Source organism: Myotis myotis, unplaced genomic scaffold (genome assembly GCF_014108235.1).
Source record: "Myotis myotis isolate mMyoMyo1 unplaced genomic scaffold, mMyoMyo1.p scaffold_m19_p_19, whole genome shotgun sequence".
Taxonomy (NCBI): domain Eukaryota; kingdom Metazoa; phylum Chordata; class Mammalia; order Chiroptera; family Vespertilionidae; genus Myotis; species Myotis myotis.
The window spans coordinates 39,809,079-39,828,315 of NW_023416323.1; the positions used below are offsets into that span (position 1 = coordinate 39,809,079).

General features: G+C 43.1%; 1 protein-coding gene across 4 annotated transcripts in view; it reads right to left on the bottom strand.

The window, feature by feature from the left end:
* The window catches only part of CHD9 (chromodomain helicase DNA binding protein 9), a 111,270-nt gene extending 93,062 nt beyond the window's left edge, over positions 1–18,208 (bottom strand). Inside the window, exons 1-6 of one of the 4 annotated variants that reach the window (XM_036346603.1) lie at positions 18,053–18,206; positions 16,642–16,788; positions 16,313–16,524; positions 13,186–13,318; positions 11,141–11,342; positions 5,844–7,463 (exon numbers count right to left, since the gene is read on the bottom strand). In XM_036346603.1, coding sequence (XP_036202496.1) covers positions 5,844–7,394 — 1,551 coding nt within the window. In that variant the 5' untranslated portion in view covers positions 7,395–7,463; positions 11,141–11,342; positions 13,186–13,318; ... (1 more) ...; positions 16,642–16,788; positions 18,053–18,206. Of the gene's footprint in view, positions 1–5,843; positions 7,464–11,140; positions 11,343–13,185; positions 13,319–16,312; positions 16,525–16,641; positions 16,789–18,052 lie in introns of all 4 variants that reach the window. The other 3 variants (XM_036346599.1, XM_036346600.1, XM_036346601.1) reach the window with 3 other exon arrangements.
* Between the last annotated feature and the right edge of the window lie 1,029 nt (positions 18,209–19,237).

A 19,237-nucleotide genomic window follows, 5' to 3' on the forward strand; every position in this document is an offset into this window, starting at 1 on the left:
GAAACAGTTTATTTTTGTATTATTATTATTTATTAATTATTGTACTATTTTTCATACAAACAACTGTAAACCTACTTTTGCCACACCCTGTATATTATTTTGGCTATAACAAATATATCTCATTTTTTAACTTAAAAAAATTTTTTGTTGTTAATTCTCACCCAAGAATATTTTTTCCATTGATTTTCAGAGAATGGAAGGGAGGGGTACAGAGAGAGAGAGAGAGAGGAAGAAAGAGAAAGAGAGAAAGAGAAATATCGATGTGAGAGAAACACATTGATTGACTGTCTCCCACATGTGCCCTGACAGGACTAGGGATTGAACTTGCAAAACAGGTACATGGTCCTGACCGGAAATCGAACCCGAGACCCTTTGGTGCATGGGCCAACACTCTAACCACTGAACAAAACCAGCCAGGGCCCTTTTTCAATTTTCATAAACCAAAAATTCTGCCACTCTATTATGTTTTAATCTTTTAACTTCTATACATATTTAATAAAGTTTAGTCTGAAATGAAATTACTGTAAATAAGAGAATTTTTTTAAACTTAAAAAAAAAAGGTTTTTCCCCCATAGAAACTGGGGAAACACCATAATAAATAAGAACTCCTCACTAATATAACATTTGGGCTATTAGTAACCATTACTATTCAGAACATGTCAAATATTACATGGAATAAAACTTACATGCTCTACCATAATTTGTCACACACTACACATATTAAACCATTTGAATTTCACATATTTAGGGAATGTGAACTATAATTCAGTACACATTAAACCAGTGGTTCTCAACCTTCTGCCCCTTTAAATACAGTTCCTCATGTTGTGACCCAACCATAAAATTATTTTCATTGCTACTTCATCACTGTCATGTTGCTACTGTGATGAATTGTAATGTAAATATCTGATATGCAGGATGGTCTTAGGCGACTCCTGTGAAAGGGTCGTTCGACTGCCAAAGGGGTCGCGACCCACAGGTTGAGAACCACTGCATTAAACCTATATGCAATCCATAATCATCATCATAATCCCCTACCTTCTCTACCAATCCACCTCTGCTCTTCACTCCCACAATCACAGCAACTCCCAAATATCACTCTTTAAAAAAATTTTTTAATTGATTTTTTTTTTATTTTATTGATTTTTTACAGAGAGGAGGGGAGAGAGATAGAGAGTTAGAAACATCGATGAAAGAGAAACATCGATCAGCTGCCTCCTGCACATCTCCCACTGGGGATGTGCCCGAAACCCAGGTACATGCCCTTGACCGGAATCGAATCTGGGACCCTTCAGTCCGCAGGCCGACGCTCTATCCACTGAGCCAAACCGGTTTCGGCTTAATTGATTTTTAAAGCGAGACAGACATACACTGATTGGCTGCCTCCCACCGGGGATCAAACCACAACTGGATATATGCCCTGATCAGGGATAGAACCCGTCACCTTTTGGTCCACGAAACAGTACACCAATCAACTGAACCACACTGGCCAGGGCCCAAATATCACTTTTAATACAAATAACCGGAAACTTGAGAACAGACTTTCAGTAAGTCAAAAAAAGATTCCAACTGACCGCCCTTTATCAATATTTGAACATGTAATAAACTTTGAAACAAAAAGGTGAGACTTATGAAAGGCTTCTTATGATGGGTATAAAAAGAATTTCTCTTAAGATATGCTCGTATTAGGGGCTACATCAGTTATTTATAATTATCCTCCATTTATTCCAACTCTAAGGGAGTCGAGTCTTTACTTCTTTGTAAAAGCAGAACATGTTTAGAAAAACATGAATTAAGGAAAATTTAAACGATGACAAGGTCTTAGAATAATAAAATTAAGAAAAGTTTATAAATTTCAGGCTTCTTAACATTAACTATATGCTATACACATTGATTAGTCAAACTAGTCAGAAATCTACATACAGAGTGAATAGATGACACCAGATTCAAATCAGCAGAGGTTTTTCCCAAGGTCCAACAAAGATGCCTGATTCTCTTCCAGTAGAGGGAGCAAAATCATAATATTCCACTCAGGCCACAGAAAGAAGGGCAGGGGAAGGTTTACAAGTACCTTTTAAGTATCTTAAAATCTACCTAGGCATTTTAAAAATTGTAATAAAAATACTATTTGAAACAGAACTAAAATCAACCTAAAGGAAAAGATAAAGATTTTATCTTCTTCAAACACTTCAAGGCTTTGAAATGAGAAAATGGTCCCTAGATACTTAATTTCAAGAACGATGGCATATCTCATTGTTCACCAAATCTCACAGGTAACCAAGGTACTGAAATACTAAGAATCCTTATTTGTAAAAGATTACAGAAAATGATAAAATATTACATTAAATACATCTTTACAGTATATATAGTCACATGAAAGAACTATATGAAACAAAGAAAAGTGTATTTCACTACCCTAAAACAATCTATTCCTTCTAATATTTTTTCACATTCTGTGAAAATTAAACAACATATTAAACAGTATATTTTCACACTGTGATAAAAACATTTTATTAAGTACTTACTACATACTAGGCATGCTTCTAAGTACTGTTACATGTTATATCTCTTACTAGAGGCCCAGTGCACAAAAATTTGTGCACTCGGGGGGGAAGGGGGAGTCCCTCAGCCCGGCCTGTGCCCTCTTGCAGTCTGGGACCCCTCGGGAGATAACGACCTGCTGGCTTAGGCCTGCTCCCAGGTGGCAGAGGGCAGGCCCAATCCCTAGGTGCAGCCCCTGGTCGGGCTCAGAGCAGGGCCGATTGGGGAGTTGGGGCGCCGCCCCCTGTTATGCACAGAGCAGGGTGGATTGGGAGGTTGCGATGCCACCCTCAGTCACGCTCAGGGTAGGGCCGATTGGGGGATTGGGGCACCGCCCCCTGTCACACTCAAGGCAGAGTAGATGGGGAGGTTGTGGCGCCACCCCGTCATGCACAGAGCAGGGCCGATCAGGGGGTTGGGGAGCTCCCCCCTGTCACACACAGAGCAGGGCCCATCAGGGGGTTGGGGAGCAATCCCCTGTCACTCACAGAGTAGGGCCGATCAGGAGGTTGAGGAGCTCCCCCCGTCACTCACAGAGTAGGGCCGATAGGGGAGTTGGCGCACCGCCCCCTGTCACACACAGAGCAGGGCGGATCAGGGGGTTGGGGCGCCGCCACTCTCACACTCAGGGCAGGGCCGATGGGGAGGTTATGGCTCTACCCCGTCACACACAGAGCAGGGCCCCTGAGGTGAGGGGGTTGGGGCGCCGCACCCTGTCACACACACAGCCGCAGGGTGATCAAGGGGTTGGGGAGCTCCCCCCTATCAGGCACAGAGCAGGGCCGATAGGGAGGTTGTGGCCCCGCCCCCTGTCACACACAGAGCCACAGGGCGATCAGGGGGTTTGGGCGCTGCCCCCTGTCACGCTGATCCCGGTGCCGGGAGGCCTCGCGGCTCCGCTGATCCCGGTGCTGGGAGGCATATTACCCTTTTACTATATAGGGTAGAGGCCTGGTGCATGGGTGGGTGCCGGCTGGTTTGCCCTGAAGGGTGTCCTGGATCAGGGTGGGGGGTCCCCACTGGGGTGCCTGGTCAGCCTGGGTGAGGGGATGATGGCTGTTTGCAGCTGGTCACACACCCTTCAGGGTGGAGGTCCCCACTGGGGTGCCTGGCCAATCTGGGTGAGGGGCTGAGGGCTGTTTTCAGGCTGGGACTGAAGCTCCCAACTGCTTCTTTTTTTTTTTTTTTTTTTTTTATTCTGGGCCAGCTTTAGCTCTGGCTCCAGCTCTTAGGCCTCCGCTCCTGAAAGCAGGTATATGGTTTGTTTCGGTTCTACAATCGAAACTCTGTATCAACTCCAGCTCTGAGATCCCAGCCGGCTGAAAGCTGGTTTCTGGGGTTTTGTTTAGCATCTATATTTGTTACAATGTTTGAAACTGCAGGCTCAGAGGCCGGCAAGGCAGGTGGGGAACGTTGGAGTCCTCCGTCACTGAAGCAAGCAAGCCTCATGTTAGTTCCAAGCTGCCTGGCTGCCAGCCGCCATCTTGGCTGGCAGTTAATTTGCCTATCTCGCTGATTAGCCAATGGGAAGGGTAGCAGTTGTACGCCAATTACCATATTTCTCTTTTATTAGATAGGATAGACCTTACCAAAGCCCTATTAGATCCTATTCTTATTCCTCATTTATACTTTTTATAAGAAGAAGCATGTGAAACACATCGAAATTATATAAATGGCTAAAAGTCACAAGTTACTAAGCAACAGGATCCAAGATTCTAACCCAAATTGTCTGGTACCAGAGCCTACACTTTTAAAAATATATATATTTTTATTAATTTTATTAATTTCAGAGAGGAAGAGAGAAACATCAATGATGAGAGAGAATCATTGATCGGCTGCCTCCTGCACACCCCCGGAGATTGAGCCTGCAACCTGGGCATGTGCCCTTGACCGGAATCCAACCCGGGACCCTTCAGTCCACAGGCCGATGCTCTATCCACTGAGCCAAACCAGGTAAGTCCAGAGCCTACAATTCTAACATTAACCACTTCACAGTGATTGTAATTTTGAATTATGCTTTTCCCCTGCTATTAACAAATTCTCAGTGTCAGTCTTCAAAGTCATATTTTTAATGCCTAATTAAAAGCTAATATGGAGCCCTAACCGGTTTGGCTCAGTGGATAGAGCGTCGGCCTGTGGACTGAAGGGTCCCAGGTTCGATTCCGGTCAAGGGCATGTACCTTGGTTGCGGGCACATCCCCAGTAGGGAGTGTGCAGGAGGCAGCTGATCGATGTTTCTCTCTCATCGATGTTTCTAACTCTCTATCCCTCTCCCTTCCTCTCTGTAAAAAAATCAATAAAATATATTTAAAAAAAAAAAAAAAAGCTAATATGGAGATAATAAAACACTATGCTGCCATTAGTTGTCCCTTATAGATATAGTAAAATAAATTACTTTGTGAACATATTGCTTTTTGCTATGTTTGGATGATTGTAACAAAGTATTTTGATACTCAATTATGCCATCCAATTTCTTTCCAAAATATTTTTATCAATTAACAAAACTATGTAAGTTCCAATTTCACCATAAATTTGCCAACATTCAGCATTAACATTAAAAATATTTTTCTAATAGGTGAAAACAAAACCATCTGCAAACTGAATTATTAAAGGTGCATATTATTCTGAATGTTGTTTGCTAATTCAATTTCTTCTGTTGTGAATTTCAACTTATATGCTTTATCTAGTTATCAACTTAAAAGTTTGCTTATGGCCCAGCTAGTGTGGCTCAATAGTGAAGCACTGACCCATGAACCAAGAGTTTACCGGTTTGATTCTCTGTCAGGGCACATGCCTGGATTGCAGGCTCGATCCCCAGAGGAGGGTGCGCAGGAGGCAGATGATCAATGTCTCTCGCTCATTGACGTTTCTTATCTCTCTCTCCCTTCCTCTCTAAAATCAATAAAAACTATTAAAGTTTGCTTATCAATTCACATGAACTTTTTATAAGAATATTAACCCTATGTCCATCATATGCAATAAAATGTTCCCAATATATTGTTTTCCTTTTTAATGGTTATTACATTTTTACTTTTTTATAATAAATCCTTTAAAGGCAATCATAGTTGAAAGTTACAAAAGAGGCCTTAAAACCTTATACTTTTTTAAATGTAAGAGTCCATTGCATTGAGTACATCAATGAAATTATTTTCAAATGTAACTCTGTTAAATAGAAAACTGTCAAAATCTGCATATTCATTTAATAGAACTACTGAGTTTAACCAATTTTGATTATGTCTCATATAAAATTAACGTAGTAAAAGCCCACCCTTCCCCAAATTACCAAAATAAAAGCTTCATACCTGTCGCTGTAAACATAGGCGATTTCTGTCATGTAAATGCTGATGATTAGAAATTGATGAATGCCAGCTCCGAGCCTGAGAATGAAACTGAGTTTGAGCCACATCAGAAGGCCGTGTTACAAGATGTGAAGTAAAGTGCCGATCAAGGTCATGATCCAAAACATGACTTGAATTATCTTGCCCAAACGCTGACTCATCAAACTGGGGAAGGAGACCCTCCTGAAGGAGGTCTTCTGGATCAAGTCCTGTGAATGGCTCAGTTTGAGACTCCACTTGATGAAGTAAATTCTCTTCTAAAGATGAAAAGCCATTAGTTTCTACATGATCATTGAAATGGCCCATTTGCGTTCCTGAGTCAACAGGATCCTGGAAGTTCACGTGCACAGGAGATAATTTTGAATTGCTGTAATTACCCTGAGGATGTGTTGAATGCAACATTTGGAAATTACTTGAATTCAGTGATGTATTGGGATTGAGCATATGCTGAGTAGATTCTTGCTTGATTCCCCGATGAGGTGAAAAGGAATTACTTCCAGAGAAATCAGATAAAGTCTGATTTGTATGATTGGGTGCAAGAACAGCAGAGGACTGGAGAAGACTATTTGGTGATACGTGATTACTAGAAAAGGAATAATGTGAAGAAAATTGCTGTGAGTTACTGACAGAACAAGATGTCATATTTGAAGAAGGTCCATTAAAATTTCCTTCTTGCCGGTTGCTACACTTGAGAAAGTGTACTGAAGGATTTGATGTTTGAGAAAACTGTTGCATCAAAAGAGACTGCTGTGAAGTGGATGCATTGGTAATCTGTGGTGGGTGGTTGACACTGACTCTGTGTGGACCAGAAACATTAACATCCATAAAATTTTTAGACTGGCTGACAGAATTTTGCCCTGGGTTAAGATTATTCCTGTTTTGTTGCGAGCGCAGTGAAGTGCACTGTGTGTGTTGTTCATTGGCCTGAAATAAGGCAAAGTCATGGTGTGCCACAAAGCTTTTGTTTTGATGCATAGAGTGAGAATGTCCTTGTTGGTGGAAAGGAGACCCATTCTGATTTGAAATGCTAGTAGCTGTCTGATGGCCCCACATTGGACTGCCATCTGCTACATCTGGAAATAAACCATTGGGTTGGTTTTGGGGGTGGATTGGAGAACAATTAAACTGAGAGTGTGGAGATAACACATGTTCAGCTGGGCTACCAAAAGACTGATTAACCTGATGAAATTTCACTGAATCAAACTGATTTAACTGTTCATAATCAGTCATCTTCTGATGCGTTGGAGTACCTTGAACATGATTCAATGAGTCTATGTGCAAAGGTTCAAATTCTGCACCCAAGTTCAATTCATCAACTAGTGAAACAGGTCCTGGTTGTACAAATGCATCATCTGACAAACCTTCTAAGGTCTCACTAAAAAGATTGGCATCATCAAAAAAGTCCATCATTGGATCTGTCATCTTGAAAAATTCACTAACAATCTGGGTTATTCCTTCCAAAGGAAGTATCCACTTCTCTGTAGTAGAAATTATTGGATCATTTCCAAAAGTCATCAACTAATCCGAGACAGGTCCATGTTCATTACTGCTCTAGGTAACGACATGTCATGAAGTGTCAGAATCCTAGAAAAATAAGAACAAAAGCAATTAAAGTTTAATAATGAGTACTCATTAAAGTTCTATAAAATTTATATAGAATATCATTTATACACATCACCAAATAAAAACATGATTTAAAAACATATAGTAAATTATCCTATATAATAAAGATGTAATATGCAAATGGTCATTACATGGTGAAGTATAATGACCGACCACATAACGACTGGATCACAGATCAGCAGAAGGGTGGGGCAGCGAGCTACAAGTGGGCGGTGGAGAGCTATAGGAGGGGGCAGGGCAGCAAGCTATGAGGGAGGCATGGGGGGAGGGCAGCGGGAGCTACAGGAGGACGGCAGCGAGCTACTGGCTCATGGATTTGTGCACAGGGCTACTAGTATATTATAAGAGAATGTAAACTTGAGAATGGTATGTCAGACTCTCTCCCAAACCATGAAATGGCCATCGTTCCCTAAATAAATATATATGTATTATACTTCAAAGTTATGTCTTTTAAGAAAGCTGACATGAGATCCTCAAATTGATGTTTCTCTATCAAATCAATTTTTAAAATGTTATAATGTAAAACAAAACCTCTTGATCCTTAATAGATACTACAAAAGTTAAGATTCGAAAGCAGTTCTTTTAAGCAATATTTCATTTTTATTATTCTAAGAATGCCCTCACTAAACTGTATACTTTAAAATGTAAATCGTAAATTTTATGTTATATATATTTCACACACGCAAGCACAAGTAACTCAGTTATACAATTTAAAGTTTAATTCCATTATCTCTCAGTCAAAGAATCCTACTTTCATTGATAATTCATTCTACAAGGGGCCTTAAAAGCATAGCAGTTAAAAGTATAGGCTCTGCAAATATTCTGGTTAGGTTGGAATCCTGGTTTTATCATTGATTCACTATGTAATCTTACACAAATCACTTAATCATTTTGAAGCTCAGTTTTTTCACCTGTGAAATGGAGATTATAATAGTACTGTACTAATCTTATAGGGCTTTTGTAAATAATCAATATCAAGCACTGTGTAAACACTGTTTTCAAATTGTACTTCTTGGATTGCTGGGAAGGAAGAGGGGGCTTTAGACCTCCCCTACCCCCATTTCCTCCCCAATAAAAAAGATTCCAAACACGAGTATTCTTATTTTACAATGTGAGCTTTCACACAGGATTTTTAAAAAGCAAAGGATTCCTTGGCTAAAAGAACTGAAAACATCTAATGCTTATACTATTAACATTCCCCCTATGCAGATAACCATTTACTAAATTCAATTACTTACATATTGTTGGCATTCACACTTAATTTAGTTTTACTTTGAATCTAACAGAAAGGAAAATCTTTAAAACACAATGTCATCTCTATTCTTGGTAAAAAAATGTTTGAGGTCAATTAATTTGGGGCTGATACTGAAAACAGATTAGAAGTTTCCTAGTTGCTGAGTCAGGTCAAGTTGTTTAATTGAAATAGTCCTGAACATCATTTATACACATCACCAAATTAAGTATAAATATATATACGGAAAACAGGAAATTGACTTAAACGCAGAATTTTCCAAAGTTTGAAATACACGAAAAACTGAGACTCAGCTTGATGATCACCATCCAACTTGCAGGGTTTAGAAATCCATTCATGGTTCCTAAACTATAGTTAGATGCTAATTAATGTAGCTCTCCCTCTCTGACTTACCTCTTTTCTGACATCCCAAGAGCCTAGTTATTCGTTCAAGCCCTCCCATCACTGAGCTTCTCCAGGCCTCCTCAGGTTCTTTTGCTAATAATCTCCAACGTTGTCCCCTTCATCTCCTTCAATTCCTGTCTTTGACCACTAAGAAACACTTACCATCATTAAGCCAAGCAGAAGCTAAACTCAAATGCTATCTTCTATATAAAGCTTCCAATCGTCCATGCACCCCCACCTCATATACAATTTAGGTTTTGAGAGCTTAAAAGAACAAGGCCTATGACTTCAACTCAGGTACCACCTACCTCTGTGCCTGGTCCATATTAAAGCTGTTTAAATGTTTTCTGAACTCAGTTTTATTAACCACTCTGCCTTCTGGATATTCTCTTAGCTTCTATGACACTACACTGTCTTTGACTTGCTTTCCTATGGCTTTTCCTGCTTATTTAAAACTAGAGGCCTGATGCACGAAATTCGTGCAAGGGGCTCTGCCCTCAAAGCTGCAACGGCTTGCCCCAGCTTCATCGGGAAGTTCGTCTAGCTGTCCGGTCTAATTAGCATATTATGCTTTTATTATTGACGTTTGATAGATACCAGTTTCTATGCAGTGATTTCATTTCTATCAAATCCACTGACTTAGCACTTCAAATTCAGTCAAATGTTGACACATCTTCAACATACTACTCTCTAAAATGTGACTTAACATTCAAATCCTTTTTCTATTAATTCCACTTTTCTATTAATTGCTCCTTTATTTTTGTCTTACTACTGGTATAAAATAAAGATATAAAACCCAACTGCCCTCCTGGAAGTTTCTGATCAACAGCATCCACCTAGTTCAGGAAGATGTCTTTGATGAAGTTATTGGTATGTATTTTTTTGTTCTTCCCAAACCATTCCCCTAAAATAGTGTACTATTCACTCTATTTTTAAAACCACACATTTTTAAGGATCAAGAAAATACAGTGTCTCTTATATACAGTGACTATAACTTTGAGAATACAAAATGTTTTATTATAACCTGTTATAATCCAACAAGCAAAAACAACGTTTTTGGACTGAAAATCTTTGTATGTGCTATTGCACATTCCTTTCTATTATGTCTCTCATCCCTGTAAAAATATGTTATCCATCATCAAATATTCTTTTAAAATTAAAAATAAGAGCACAAGATTTTTTAAAGATAGTGATCCTATATAATAAAAGTGTAGTATGCAAATTATCCCCTCAACCGGGAGTTGTCCTAGAGTTCGACTAGGGGGCAGGGCTGGCAGGGTACGGGAGGGAGTACCCAGCTGGCAGCCGGTAGCCACTAGGGACCCTAACAGTGCACAAATTTCATGCACTGGGCCTCTAGTATTTTAATAAAACCACATAACTGAATATGGAGGAACCAGCATTCTCAAACACTGCTAAAAGGGGTGTATACTGGAACAAATTTGGAAATTTATTTGGCGTTATTGCTAAAGTTAAACATATGCAAACCTATGGCCAGCTTTTCCACTTGCAGTAAAATATACTCCATAAGATGTGTGCACCGATTGATAAGTACAGGAAGGTTCATTTTAGTATTCACAATAGTCCAAAACTGAAACCATGTCCATAATACCATAGAGTTAACAGCAATGAGAATGAATTACTCCTGAATGGAAAAACACATATTAGTATCAAATACAATATAAAGCAAAAGAGCGTATGTAGCTTGATCAGTGTGGCTCAGTGGCTGAGTGTTGACTCATGCACCAAGAGGTCATCAGCTTTATTCCTGGTCAGGGCACATGGGCTCAGATTGTGGGCTCGATCCCTGGTTGGGGTGTGCAGGAGGCAGCCACCTGATGTTTCTCTTTCATGATGTTTCTATCTCTCCCTCGCCTTGCCTCTCTCTCTGAAATCGATAAAAACCTTTTTTTAAAAAAAGAGCATATACATGATGCCATTTACATGAAGTTCAAAAACAGGGAAACTACTCTATGGTTTTAGGAGTTAGCATAATGCTTACCTCTGAAAGGCTGAAAGGGTGTGATAACTGGAAAGGAGTCTGAGGGGGTCCTCTGGGGTGCCAATAACTGTAACATTCTATTCCTTGACATGGGTGGCTATTTCAGAGATGTGTTTACTTTGTAGTATGTCAGATAGCATATTCTTATGATTTATATATGTTTCTGAATGTCCATTATAACTTAAATTTTTAAAAAACCTAACTGGAACAAGATTAAGCATATAAATAAGTAAATATTTATAAATCACCATTTAGAGTATATGTCACTCATAAAAACATTGATAAACAAATAAAGAATGGTCTCTGAAAGTACATAAGTAAACTCTGCATATTATTGATTTCAACACACTTACTAAAGCAAAAGTAATGAGCAATCTTATATTTGGACATGCAGTGAATTCATTAAATTATGCAACCTCTGAAACAAAATATTCCCTAATACTAGAAACCTCCGGCAACTGTTTTTCTGTACATTTCTTCATCTGTAAACCAGACTACAATAAGTGCACCAAGTCTATAATCTTACATTCATAGATTTGTTTTAGGTAAAGCTGCTCAGTTCCAGGAATAGACGAAAAAATGTTAATGAATAGATAATTAACTGCCTTTTTAAAAACAAACACTGTAAAGATAACATAACTGAAAAATATAGGAATAGACTGAATTCTAGTCCATTAACTGCATAGTGGTGGGGGGAATTTTTAATTTTCTCTAACGGCGATAAAGCACAAAATTTTAAAATAAAACAAATTTTATGCAAGATCTGACACCTAATTATTATTCCAATCATTATTTACTTCATCTTATAAAAGAAACTAACAAGATATGTTAGCAGTTATCTTTCAGTCATTGATTTCCAATAGAAATATACTTTATACTGCTGCTGCTTAATCAGGTAAACTAAACTAAAATGACCACTGGACAAGAAAAATAATCTTTTTTTTTTTTTGTTTCAGATTTCAAACCATGTCCCTTTGTTACAATAACAATGTTTTAAAAGGTTGGTCTAAAAAAGTCTTTAAGTATAATTTTTTGAAACTCTTAATAGTCAGTTAACTTCAGCTAATAATGCCAAATTATAACAAACATTGGTAGTTGTAGCTAATTGATAAATAACAGCTACTAATGAACTGAGCTATAATTTTCACTCATAAGCATCAGAAGTCTCATTAAAAATGATAAATTTAATATCAGGCTGCCTATAAGCTGATGACTTTAAACGGTGCTACTTTCCTGAGAACATCAAGACTTTTTGTATTCTACATTATCACCCAAATAATATGCAAACCCATCTAATACTACTTTCAAGTTAATTTTTACTCAAACCTTCAGGCCTGATAATAATCTATATTAATATTCACAAACTTTCAATAACGGAAATGCATTGTTAAAAGGTAACATTTCAGTTATCAATTATTCTAACATAAATAAGAAGCTTGCTTCTTCCTCTCAAAACACACACACTATGAATGTGACAGTATGGTATCATACATATAGCTAAACTTAACCTGGGGCACCTATCATTCAGATAAAGGCAGTCCCCACTTTCAAAAGAACTTGTCTGGGAATGGTGTTCAAAACTTCCTTTCTTTATTTTTTTTCTTTTTTTAAATATATTTTATTGATTTTTTACAGAGAGGAAGGGAGAGAGATAGAGAGTTAGAAACATCGATGAGAGAGAAACATCGATCAGCTGCCTCCTGCACATCTCCCACTGGGGATGTGCCCGCAACCCAGGTACATGCCCTCGACCGGAATCGAACCTGGGACCCTTCAGTCCGCAGGCTGACGCTCTATCCACTGAGCCAAACCGGTTTTGGCCAAAACTTCCTTTCTTGCCAAACCTTATTTTCCCTTTTCTTCTATCATTTCTTCATCTCAGTATATCTCATCACCACCTATCTAGTTCCTCAAGCCAGGAACTTGAAGGTCACTTTTGACACCTTTCCTTTAACGTCCAATCCATCATGAAGCTGTCATTTCCCTACCATTCCTATCTCCTCTTTCTCTCTATAACAAATCAAATTACACTTATACATACTTACGCACGTAACCCTTTCCTTCATCTCTGCAAATGCAACTCCTACTTCAAGCTAGCACGTCTTACTTCAGTAATTGTAGTAGTACAATGTCATTGCTTTTGCTCTTCCTTTTCCCAATCCATTCTCAAAGTGAAACCTTTAAAATTCAAATTAAAGCATATTACTCTTTTGATTGCAATGCCCTTAGTAAAACCAAAACAGGTCCTGCAATGCCCTGTATGGTCCATTCTCTGCTTCTCTCATGACATCTTCCCTGGTTTTCCTCTATTATTATGTTCCTGCTACCATGAACTTCTATCATTTCTTCCAACATTAACAAGCTTTTCTTGTCTTCATACATATTTTCTCTTCGAGAAAACTCTCCCTGTCTGGCTTCTTCTTCTTCTTTATGTCTTGACATAAATAGCACCACATGACCAGAGGCCTTTCGTGCCCACAGAATCTATAATCCTGCCCATTTTCTCTCATGGCACCCTATTCTCTTCCTTTATTGAATCACACAAGTTGTAATTTTACACTTTTTTAAAAAATCCTCACCCGAGGATATTTTTCCATTGATTTTTAGAGAGTGGAAGGGAAGGAAGAGGGAGAGAGAGCGAAACACCAATGTGGGAGAGACACATCAACTGGTTGTCTCCTGGGTGGGGAAAGACCCTGCAGCTGACCAAAATGGTATGTGTCCTTGACCGAAATGGACCCATGACCCTTCAGTGCCAGGGCCGACGACGCTCTAACCACTGAGTCAAACTGGCCAGGGCTACCTTAATTTACTTGTTCATTATATATTTCCACCATTACATTGTAGATTCTACACAGGTAGGATTCACTTAATATAAATGTTACATTATATAATAGTAAATTGATTAATAAAGGAGCATGGATATGAATGACCTGGAGTTCAGAGAAGAAATTATAGCTGAAAGTAGCTTCCCCTCCTCTAAGTCTTCTATTTGTCACTTGATCAGCTTTTTAAGGGAGCGAAAATGTTAAAAGCCAAAGATTGGCATCTGAAGAGATATATGGACACTGGGGAGATAAAGTGATTTTTATTATAACCTTTTACAGCAATAGAATAGAGGGAATGTCAGAAAGTTGTACATGTCAAATAAATGAGACAAATAATATGCTATAATCTCATGGGAAGGAGAAATCCTATGGGTTGCAATGACAAGAGATGATTTTATTTATAAAGTAGAATTTGACCTGAGTATTCCCAGGTGAGGTGAAATGTAGGAGAGTGAAGTCCAAACAAGAAAGTAAACAGAAATACAAAGTGTTAGATAATAACTCTAAACCTGGAATGTGACAACTTGCATTTACAAAGTAAAACATCTATCAAGTAAGAAATCTGTATTGTGTTAAGACATGTTGATCATGTTAAGACCACAACAGCTACAAAACATTTAAAAGGTTGCAATACAATCATTCTATCTCCCCAGTGTTCATAAATCTCTTTGGATTTCAATCTCTGGCTGTTAAAGTTTTTCAAACACTTATGACAATATGCTCTAATAAATTAGTTTTCATAATTCATGTTCACTCTGGCCATGTCAAGTTTCCACATTCTTACCTATGTTCTTTATTCTCTACACTGATACCTGATGAAATACTCCCAGTAGATCTATTAATTTCAGTCATATTTTTCCTTTATAGAGTCTGACCTCTCCAGGATTTCACCTTTTCTTCTCTGTCAAAGTATTTAGTTGACTTCTTCTTCTATTACATTTACATCGGTGATTAACACATCTAACCCTTTAGAAAACCTAGTGTTCACATGTGCCAAAGTTTTTATTTTACAACAGATAGAAGCTTTAATAGATTCTTCTAAATCTGTAATGCCCTTTCAGTGTATACATTAAGCCCCTCCCTTCAGTTCTATCTGTTTCCATAGGTGAAGTGCCAAAGTCTAGTTCAAGCCTTATAGAAGGCATTCAGTTACCTTAGATAGGGGGTTTGGGTTTTAAAGTTTCTAAAGATACTTAAGATTTCATTCATCTCATCTTGTCATGGGCTTTTTCCTCTGACAACACTGTTTTCTCTTTACTCCTACCTACTGACTTGTGATTCTTTTTAAAATGTTCTTTTCAGGTAAAGCCAACTACATATACTACTATTTGTTTCAAAACCTCTGCCTTTTCTTGCACTTCAATCCAAATGTAACTTTTGTATTTCACAGGGCTGGTGTCATGGAATACTTAGAATCAGAGAATTGCAAAACTGGAGGAAAACAAAGGTTCACAGAGGTTAAGAAACTTGACTACAGCTGCAGTGTGGGGGCTGAGGGTGCACCACCCTGGTATGCACATTATTTAGAGCTGAAAACAAACCCAACACATTCAGGTAAGAGTTTTTACTTCCTCCTTTCTTTCTTGTAAGAGTCAGACAGAAAAACCTCCAGGAAGGGAACCTTAACGTAAAGCCCTTAGCATATTCACTTTAGCACGTATGAATTAAGTAGATAGGAAAGAGGCACGCCAAAATCTGTTCACTGGATTCCCCTCTGTCCCATTGTCTTGAGTTGCCTAGAAAGAATGTGTTTGCCACTTTCTGGGCTACCTGTGAATTGCCCATTTCCTCTTTGAAATTCCCAGCCGCTTCCCCCCTTTCTCCTTTGTCCAAAATGACTACCCATCTTACTTGCCTCACTGTCTTTGGAAACATTCATGCTTATGTGACTTTCTCAGGGGCTCTCACTCACACCTGATTTTCTGATGTTAACCTGCTGTCTTTGAATTATTTGACCAGCCACAAGAACTCAGGGGGTAAGGGGAAAGTTTCCCCAGCCCGGACAAAAGCTCGTCAAGTGACAAAGTCCTGATTCTCTCTGATCAGACCTCCTTCCAAGCCAAGAAGGCTTGACTGGTTACACCAGCAATGTTCCTCCCCCCAATGCTATTTTTCCTCGGTCCTTAGGACATCATCTTTTTCTAGTTAATCAATCACAAGGTGTTTTTTTGTTTGTTTGTTTGACTCTACCAACAGCCACTCCCCTAAAACTTTTCAAGAACGACAAAATTACCAGAATCAAATCTGGGAAGCTACCTCCCCCCCCCACCCCCCCACCCCAGCATCACTTGTCGATATCACATGGTCTGTGTTTTATAGGTAACGTCCCAAAACTAAGACTCACCAATACTTTGTAGTCCACTATATAGCAATTTAATGTGAAGTGTCAAAGCCATAGAAGCAGGAAAAAAAAAAGTCTTGGAAGACAGAAACACACAGGCTTAACTTGCTTGGAGCAATAGGTATTTCTCATTCAACAAATATTTATCAGTGATCCATCCCATGGAAGGCGCCTCCTGCTTGCTATTAGCAAAAAGTCCCATTTAAATTCAAGTTCTGCAAATCCAACATAAGAGAAACAGTATGTTCAGCCTTCTGTGTCGCAAACACACACACACACACACACGCACACACAGCCCTCCCTCCGCAATGTGGAATCCTCCTGAAGTTCACCTTCTACACATTCATGTGTTTGCAGAACTAGTGGTTCTTTTTGAAAAATACTCCCAACAGCCAACCACGCACAGCGTTGTGTAACATCATACAAGACAAACCCTCTTTCCTATGCAAGATCAGAGCTGCTTAGGCAGAACTGGCGACCTGAAATCGGGAGGAAAAGATGGAAAGTGGCATGCAAAACTTGGAAAAACTACATTTGTGACCGTGATTTTTATTAACGAAGAGAAACTTTATTCCATACGGGGGTGTGGGGGTGGGGTGGATCAAAGTCACATGAGTGTCAAATCCCAGACTTCCAAGGAAGTAACTATGTAACACTGTTCAATATCAACCATTTTTTTTTAAAAAAAGTTCTTGTGTACTTTGTTCTGAAAAGTTTTATTTTTCTCTAAAAGGGAAAAAAAAAAAGGCAAAACAAAACCGAAAAAAAAAAAAAAAAAAAAGGAACAGGCACCACTGAGCTGGCGACGGCGACATGCCCGCTAGACAGACACCCGGGCGCTCCGGGTCGTGCGCGGCTCCGGGAAGGGGTGTCCGCGACGCGGGCCCGGAGCCGCCCGGCCCGGCCCGACCCGGAGCCACAGGGCGCGGCGGGGTGCGGGCCCCTTGGCGGACGTGCGGGGGCCCCCGGGGCGGAGGACCGCAGGGAGCACAGGGAGGTCGATCCCCCGGAGGCCGGGCCTGGGAGCGCGCGGGGGGCGCCCCGGGCGCGGGGACACCGGGCGCTCGCGCGGGACGCCCTGTCATGAGTCACGGAGGCGAGGAGGCCGGCGGGCGGGGGAGGGCGGAGGCTGCAGGATGGAGGGAAGCCCGGCGCGGCGCTCGGGAGGGGCGCGGGCCGCCGGGGAGGCCCCGACCGCACGCGGGGCGGGGAAGGGGAGCCCTGCCCACCCGGCCCTCGCCTCCTCCCCACGCAACAGGCGCGGCGGCGGCCGGGTCCCGACCCCGGGGGCTGCGGGCGGCGGCGGGGCGGGGGCAGCAGCCCGCAGCCATGACAGGCGCGGGGCGGGCCGCGGGCGGGCTGGGCCGCACGTGCGGGCAGCGCCCCCTCCCCGGCCTCCCGGCGCGCCCGCCCGTCCCCGGGCGCGGGCCCCTCAGCGCCGGCGGCGCGGCCCCGACCCACCGCCCTCCCAGCCCGGCCGAGCGGCGGCGGCACGTCCTCTCCGCCGCCCGCCGGCTCTCGGGCTTCGCCATGACGGAGGCGCCCCCGCCGCCCCCCGCCTCGACCGAGACTGACACGCGCGGCTGGCCGGGCGGGGGCGGCCTCCGGCGACCACCCGGCTGACAGAACCCGCCCCCGCCTCTCCCCACCAGTTGAGCGGCGGCCGCTGCCCCGCGGAGCCCCCCGGCTCCTTCCCCTCGCCCGGGGCGGCGGGTGGCAGCGACGGGCGGCGGCGGCACTTACCGGCGGCGCGGCCAGGCCCCCCTGTCAGCGCGGGGCCGGGAGGGAGCGGAGGGAGGAGTGAGGGCGCCGCCTCCCCCGCGCCGCCACGCGCCCTCCTGATTGGCCCGGTGCACTCCCCCAGCGCGACCCCACCAGCCCCTGCGAGCGGCGCTCCGGCAGCACCGGCCTCATTTGCATATTTGTGCCCGCGCCGCTGATTGGCCGGCGCTCCGAGGGGCGGCCGTGACCGCTGCGGCGGCCGCCGGCGCTCCAGTCGCGTCGGGCGCCCCGGCGGGGAGGATCCCCTCCGCTGCTCCCCTCCTGCCCCCGCGCGGCCGGACCTGGGGCGGAGGGCGGCGGGAGGCGGGGTCGCCGCCCCGCTCCAACATGGCCCCGCTGCGCCGCCGACCCAATCGCCGGAGCGGTTACTCCCGGAGCCCCGGCGGCCTCGGGGCGGGGAAGCGTGGGGGCCGGGCGCCCTCTGGCCGGAGCGCGGGGCAGTGCAGCAGCCCGGGCTCCCCTCGCCGCCCCGCCGTGGCCGCCACGTCAGGCCGCGCCCTCGCGGCGGCCTCTCCCCTTGCCCGCGGCCCCGCCGCCACGTCAGGCCCGGCGGGCACGCCCCGGCCAGTGGCGGGGTCGGCGCCGAGGTCACTCACACGCTGCGCATCTCCGCGCCGGCCGTGCCCGCCGGGGAGCCACGAGGGAGCCCAGAGCCTCTCTTGATCCGGCGGCCGTGGATCCGGCCCCACGTTGTCCTTTCGCCCCGGGATCCCCAGTGACACGCCTGGGCCGTGCAAAGGGGAGTGAGGACGGTGCCGCCGCGACCGTGCCGCGTTCAGCCCACGTGCCCAGCACCTGCCGTGCACGGGCTGCAGGCGCCAGGCTGCGGGGAGCGCAGCCCCCAGTCCCGACCTGGAGACGGCGTGCAGCTCAAGTGCTGCAGAGGCGGCGCCCACACCTCGTCTTCCCGACCTTCCGGGAATTAAATTAAATTGCACTGCTCCGAAGGCAGAGAAAGATCGAACCAAAAGGGGGAAAGAAAAGGAAAAAAAAAAAAAGGAAAGGGCGACACTCTAGGAGTAGGGGGCGCACTGGAAAGTCACTTTCCTATCCAGGCGTGGGGACACCTGAGCTCCTTCTCCCTCTGTCCCTCATCAACTGCGTGACCCACATCCAATCACAACGTGTCCCAGGGCCTCGGGCTTT